General features: G+C 42.1%; 1 protein-coding gene across 1 annotated transcript in view; it reads right to left on the reverse strand.

The window, feature by feature from the left end:
- The window catches only part of RNF216 (ring finger protein 216), a 40,881-nt gene that overhangs the window by 6,591 nt on the left and 26,654 nt on the right, over positions 1-7,636 (reverse strand). Inside the window, exon 12 of the mRNA XM_011363832.2 lies at positions 5,376-5,383. Within this exon, the coding sequence (XP_011362134.2) occupies positions 5,376-5,383 (8 nt within the window). The remainder of the gene's footprint in view (positions 1-5,375; positions 5,384-7,636) is intronic.

Below are 7,636 nucleotides of genomic sequence, written 5' to 3' on the forward strand. Positions count from 1 at the left end.
CCAGCTGATGGGAGGGTGACTCACAGGCATGGCATTTGGGACCCATTCCGGGGCTATGTCGGAGCAGGGAGGCCTCCCCCTGGGTTCTCAGCCCCATTTACCATCACTTGACTTCATACTTCAGCGTCCACTTCACAGAGTGGTTGTGGGGACCAACGGGGTGAGGGCTCTTAACAAGGCACACTACCCAACACACCTGCTACCCAACGCACCTGCGTGCCACAGCAGCCCGAGGTCTTAAGCTACTTGGCCCGGGACCCCCAGGCTCTGAAGGAAGAGCCTCAGCTTGAAACAGGCAGGGACAGGCTGAATCTGAGAAGGAATTCCCTCCCACCCCACCTCACTTCTTTTGGGAACTTGCATTATGCAGCATGGACTTCCATGCCAGTAAATGAGTCCTCATTGTGAGACTGAAAACTCCTTTGTTACTCCAACATTCGGTTCTTGTAAATGCCACTTCCTGAATAAAGGTCCTCCCTGATAGCTGGAACAAGAGGATCAAGCTTCATTCACATCTAGATAAATGTAAAGGCCTGTGCTCAGCACAGGAGTCAGCTGACTGACTGGGCCTCAAATTACAGTGCTGCTAATAAGTGCCAACCTCCACTGTCACAGCTGGAGCCGCCCTGGCACTGACAGCTGGTCCTGACTCATTTACATTCTCTTCACGCAGCCATTCAGCTACTGCAGGCGGCTGCAGAAGCCTGTTTTTTAGCAATAAACTGGTTCACTGCAGATGTAAATTTCAGTTATATTTCATTGCTGTAGAGTCAATAACACTTAATGCTACAAAGGATAAGACAGGGCCTGGATAGGGTGGAAAAAGATGAGTAGGGAAGAGAGTTGGGGGGTGAGAATGAGATATAAAAACAACTATTAGTGACATCAGAAAAAGATGAGTGTCTACATATTCACGTTCATGTTCTCAGGCTCCACTAAAAGACGCCACACTCAGACCTCTCCACAGTTACTCTCGTCAAAGCCTCTCGTCAAAGCCTCACTACCCGATGGCCTCCCTTCCTTAGCACTTGCTTCGTGAGTATTCTTAAAGCTCTACCATGTGGCCCTGGCTACCTTTCCAGAAAGCTCGACTTCATGGAGCAAAGTTATGGTTCTGTGAAGATAGAAAAAGACTCAACAGAGAAATTTCTGACCCTCAAGAATAAATATTCCAGAAGCATTGTTTTCAAATGTCCTTTTATCTAATACTCTGCAGTCCCAAGCTCAACACATCCAATTCATTCCTAAAAGCAACAGTTGCAAACACACTGATAAGTCCTTTATCTGAGAACACACAGGGCGAGGCTGGCCCTGAGGGCCTCGACAAAGCATTCCAGCGCATCAACAAACAAAGACTCTTCCTCCATTTCATCAGAGACACAGTGTCTTATTCTTCAGGGATTTGGGGTCACGGTTCCAGGCATTCCAGCCCTCCCCCAGATAATGCATTAATACAAATGTCTCATCTCAGAGTGGCAAGTTCCCGGAAATCTAACAGGAGTTCACATTACTGGCAAAGATACTGCAGTGAGGAAGCAGATGCCCTTAGTCTCACATGGGCCAAAATTCGCTTGGGGCTAATTTCTTAAACAAACATCAAGAATCTTCAAAGATTAATGGTTGGTTTAGCCACCTAGCTGAAGAGAACAGATGTCACAAGAAGAATTTGTACAAGTGAAAAAGGTAAAAGCATATGCCCTCACAATACTGACACCTTGGACGTTAAATTCTGAATGTGCACAGAGGTTTGCTTTGGTGCTAAGCCCGAAAGAATTCAGTCAGTGCTGCTTACAAGACAGTGTTCTGCTGACACAGTTTGAAAATGCCCAAGAGAAACACCTCTCCTCATGGAGCACCAGTGCCACCTAGTGGCCACTCTTTCCACAGCTCATAATAAGGATGGACCCGCTTGATTGTTATTGTAAGCTCTCTCTTCCCCTTCAAAGGGCAGGGTGGGAAGGTCCCCCCGGGGGAGGGTCAAGTTCTGAATCAGTCACCCACGGCGCCTTATGATGCATTCTCTCCACTGTGAAACATTCCTGAGGAATGTAAAGAGACATGAATAAACAGAAAGATGTATTCTGAACTTGAGAGCAGGACTCAATATATTTAAGGTAATAATTTCCCTACACTCATCTGTACATTTGAAAAGACTCTAATCAAAGTGCCACCACTGCTAACTCCTAGCCCCTAGCCCCTCCTCGCCTTCTCGAGTCCTCTGCCTGTCCCCTGGGCTCTTGCAATGCTCCTCACTCTTGCCTGCAAGATCTTCCTCCAGCCTGGATCTCTCCTGTGTTTCTGAACCTAGTCACTTATCAAATAATGACTGAGCACCTATTACATGCCAGGCATTGGAAAAACATGCAGAGCAAAACCCTCCACCCTTAAAACTCAACATGTCCGAAAGAGAATTGATCTTCTCTCCCAGAATATCTTTTTTTATTTCTAATTTTGTGTGAATAGCTTTATCACCTACTTAGTGGTCCAAACCAGAGCAGTGAGTCACCTGGAGCAGTGTGAGTCATCTGGACTTCTCACCCCATTGTCTGAATAGCTCCTTAACCCTACCTCCCCTACGGTCTTTCAAACCTGCTCCCCTTCTCCACCCAGTGGTCAGTGTCACTTTTCAGGCCATCACTCAGGATATGCTTGCTTATGCTTCTGGGAACAAACTCAAACTTCAGTAACCCAAAACAGAGACTTATTTCTACATGTCTACCTTGGCAGAAGGAAAAGAGACAGCAAACCATGTGCGCTCTTATTTATTGTGGTAAAAAACACATAACACGAAATCCACCCTATTAATATACTTTTAAGTGCACAGTACAGTGCATTAAGTACATGTGCATGGTTATACAGTAGATCTTTAGAACTGCTGCATCTTGCATGACTGAAATTCCACACCCACTGCATCCCATTTCCCCCTCTACAGCTCCTGGTAATCTGACTTTCTGCTTCTGAATTTGACTACTTTAGACATATCCTGTATGTGGAATCATAAAGTATCTGTCTCTTTGTGACTGGCTTATCTCACTTAGCAATAACGTACTCGAGGTTCATTGACGTTGTTGTATGTGTCAGAACCTCCCTCCTGTTTAAATACTGCGTACCATTCCAGTGTATGGACAGACCGCATTTTCTTTATCCGTTCATCCACTAACGGACATTTAGATGGTTTCCATATCTTGGTTATTGTAAATAACGCTGCAATGAACATGGGGGTGCAAATATCTCAAGATCCTATTTTCAGTTTTTTTGGATATAAATATCCAGAAGTGAGATTGCTAGATGTTATGGTAATTTTATTTTTTAGCTTTTGGAGGACATTCTACATTATATTCTGTGGCAGCTGCACCATTTTACATTCCCACCAAAAATGTCAAGGGTTGCAATTTCTCCACATCCTTACTGACACTTGTTATTTTATTATTTTTTTGATAGTGACCATCCTAATAGATGCAAGGTGGTATCTTACTGTGGCTTTGATCTGCATTCTCCTGACGATTAGTGATGTTGAGCACCTTCTCACATACCTATTGGCCATTTTTGTATATTCTTTGGAGAAAAGTCTATTCAGGCCCTTTGCCCATTTTTAAATTGGGTTATTTGGGTTTTGTTGTTGTTGTTATTGAGTTATAGGAATTTCACATATTACAGATATTAACCCTTTATCAGATAAATGGTTTGCAAACATTTTCTCCTATTCCACAGGTTGCCTTTTCACTGTTGTTTCTTCTGTTGTACAGAAGTTTTTTAGTTTGATGCAGTCCCATTTCTGTATTTTGCTTTTCCTGTCTGTGCTTTTAGTCATACCTAGGAAATCACCTGACTTTCCTCTATGTTTTCTTCTAGATTTTTATAGTTTCAGGTCATATGTTTATGTCTTTAACCCACTTTAAGTTGATTTTTTAATATGGTATAATATCCAATTTCATTCTTTTATATATGGTTATCCAGTTTTCCCAGAGCCATGTGTTGACAAGCCTATCCTTTCCCCATTGTGTAGTCTTGGTACCCTTGACTATATATGCATGAGTTTATTCCCAGGCTCTCTACCCTGATCCATTGGCTTGTATGTCTGTCTGTATGCTAGTACCATACTGTTTTGATTACCGTAGCTTTGTAATATGCTTTGAAGTGAAGAAGTGTAAGGCTTCCAGCTTTGTTCTTTTCTCCAGACTGTTTTGGTTATTTGGGGTCCTTTGTGGTTCCATATGAATTTTAGGATTTTTTTTGTTTCTGCAAAAAATGCCATTGGGATTTTCATAGGGGCTGCACTGAATATGCAGGTGGCTTTGGGCAGCATGTCATTTTAACAGTATAAGTCTTCCAATCCATGCACACAGATGTCCTTCCACTAGTGTGTAATTTCTCTCAGCAATGTTTTGTGGTTTTCAGCATAGCAGTCTTTCACCTCCTTGGTTAAAATTTATTCCTAAGCATTTTATTCTTTTTGATAATACTGTAAATGGGACTATAGTCTTAATTTCCTTTTCAGAGTTTTTTGTTGTTAGTGTATGGAAACAGAACTGATTTTTTGCATGTTGATTTTGTATCCTGCCACTTTGCTGAATTAGTTCTAACAGTATTTTACGTATAAGATAACATCGTCTGCAAGCGGAGATAATTTTACTTTTTCTTTTCCAATCTGAATGCCTTTTTCTTGCTTATTGCTCTTACTAGGACTTCCAGTAATATGGTAAATAAAAGTGAAGAGAATGGGTATCTTTGCTTTTTTCCTGATTTTAAGAGAAGTATTAGTTTTTCACCACTGAGTAAGATATTTGCTATAGCCTTTTCATTTATAGCCTTTATTATGTAGAGGTAATCTCCTCTTATTCTTAGTTTGAGTGTTTTTATTTGAAAGGATGTTGAATTCTGTCAAATATGCTCATTCTGCATCTCCTGAGACATTTTTATTCTTCCTAATGTGGTGTCACACTGACTTTTGTTGAACCACCTTTGCATCCCTGGCATGAATCCCATCTGGTCGTGCTGTATGATCCTCTAAAGTACCACTGATAGGGCAGAACTTACTGCCATTTTGTTGTTCTCTGTCCTGTAGCTTTTTTTTTTCCTTTCCTCTCTTTCTGTCTTCCTTTGTGCAACATTGATTTTTCGTAGCGACATGCTTTGATTCCTTTCTCATCTTCTCTTGTGTATAGTTATAACAATCTATTTTAAACTGGTAACAACTATAGATCATGTACGAAAACTACTTGTACCCCACCCTTTGTTACTGATGTCACAAATTAATTGTTCTGATATTGTATATCCATTAATATATTTTTATAGTTATTTTTTATACTTTGGTCTTTTAAATTCTATACCAGAATTAAAAGTGATTACATGTACACACATTATTGTCTGTCTACACACTTGCCTTTACTAGTGAGCTTTATACCTTTATGTGCTTTCGTGTTGCTATCTAGCATTCTTTCGTTTCACTTTCAAGGACTGCCATTAGCATTTCTTGCAAGGTAGGTCTGGTAATAGGAAACTCCCTCAGTTTTTGTTTATCCGTGCGTGTCTTAATTTCTCCCTCACTTCTAAAGAATAATTATGCCAATCCAGTACTCCTGGCAGTTTTTTCTTTTATTCTTTCAGAACTTTGAATATATCACCTTACTTTCATCTGTCCTACAAGGTTTCTGCTGAAAAATTCACCGAGAATATTATGGGAGCTACAATGTATGTGACGAGTTGCTTTTCTTTTGCTGTTTTTAAAATTCTTTGTCTTTGACTTTTGACAATTTGATTATAAAGTGTCTCAGTCCATCCTAATTGGGGTGCAATTGACTTCTTGAGTCAGGATGTCCACTTCCTTCCCCAAATTTTGGAAGCTTTGGCCATTATTTTTTCAAATAAGCTTTCTGCCTCTTCCTCTCTTCTTCTTCCGGGACTCTCAAAATGGGCATGTACTGGTCCGCTAAATGGTGTCCCATATGTCCCTTAAGCTTTCCTTAATCTTCATTCTTTTTTCGTTTTGCTTCTGACTAATTTCAAATGACCTGTCTTTGAGTTTGCTGATTCTCTCTTCTGCTTGACCAAGTCTGCTGTTGAATGCCTCTAGAGAAATTTTCAATCATTTATTGTATTTGTCAGCTCCAAATTTTGTTTGTTTCTTTTAAGTATTTTCTTTGTGGACATTCTCACATTCTCATTTTTATTATGTCACGTACCATTTTTTCTGAGCTCACTGATTGTCTTCCTGATGATTATTTTGAATTCTTTGTCAGGTAATTCACATACCTCCACTTCTTCAGGGTCAGTTTCTAAACACTTAATTTGTTCCTTTGTTGGACTATGTTTCTTCTTGTGCCTTGTTAGTGTTGGCGTCCATACATTTGAAAAAACGGACTAGCTCTGTACAGGGAAAGATTTCCACCCATCAGCCTGGCTATAGATTCTAGTGGCCTCTCAAACCTTTTCTGTGGCTGCATCTTCTGGACTTACACGTGTAAATTCCCAATTAGAGAGGTTTGCTGGTTTCTTTTTTCAGGAGCTTATAATCTCTTGCTCCCTCTGGTGCCTGTTGACAGTACTACAGGTTCTCTGGAGCTGCTATAAGCTGCCCAACTCTTTTTGGTTCTCAGAGGTCTCTAGGCATCTAAGTATGCGGGGTTCTGTCAGTGCCCCGAATCAGTGCTCCAAGTCGGGTAAGGCAGAAACTCACCCCTTGGATAGTCTCCCGAAAAGCTGAATGTTGGACATACGCTCCAACGCTCCTCCTTAGGGAGAAGCCGAGAGTTGGAGGTTTTCTCCTGCTAAGCCGAAAGGAGGGGCAGTGGAGAGTGTCTGCTAGTTCAAACCACTGTCCTTGTTCTCAGGAGTCCCCAACCTGGTGCTCCTTCCTGTCAGTGCTTAGATTCAGGAAAGCTAGAGGCCAGCCCTTTGGGTAGCCCTCTGAGATGTCTTAAAGTCAGATGTATGCTCTAGTCTTCTCGTCCACTCCAGGAAAAGCGGGGAGTTAGGAGTCCCCGCAACCGCGCTGCATGTGCCAGCGGGAGGGCTCTGGTCAGTGAGTTCTGAGTTCTCCGACGGGCTCCCCTGCCGCTGGCTTTGTACTGTCTGCAGTGCAGAAGTCTCTTGTTTTCTAGATTTCTCATAAAGGTAGCTGATCCGTGTACTGAGGAACCAGTGTGTTTCCGTGGGAGAAAGAGGGCCTGAGGCTGCCTATTCTGCCATCTTGCTAACATTATCCTGAAGTATATGTTTTTACCACTTTTCTGGCAAGTGACCTATCTCACCCACACTCACATTTCATTGGCCAAAAGAAGCTGTGTGGCCACCACCAAATTCAAAATGGCAGGAGTATTTAGAGAGGAAGCAGAGTATCTGGTGTTTCTGCCTAGGATCTTAAGAGCCTCTGGGAGACTTTCGCTGACATCCCAGGTTGGGTGTTTTCAAGACACTCACAGGATGGATGCTACCTCAGACCTGTGCGCCCTCATGCCTGCTTGAAATGGTCTTTACAGCATAACGGCCTCCCCTTCTTTGGTCTTCATAATCATGTGAGAACTTTCACCGACAGAGCCTAACTTGGAATCATACGAGCAGTGCAGTTCCCAGCTCTATTTCAGCAATTCACGGGAACTCCAGCAGGACGGTGCCGACACGCATCTCTCCCCTAAAT

This window comes from Pteropus vampyrus, unplaced genomic scaffold, assembly GCF_000151845.1.
Source record: "Pteropus vampyrus isolate Shadow unplaced genomic scaffold, Pvam_2.0 Scaffold90, whole genome shotgun sequence".
NCBI classification, from domain to species: domain Eukaryota; kingdom Metazoa; phylum Chordata; class Mammalia; order Chiroptera; family Pteropodidae; genus Pteropus; species Pteropus vampyrus.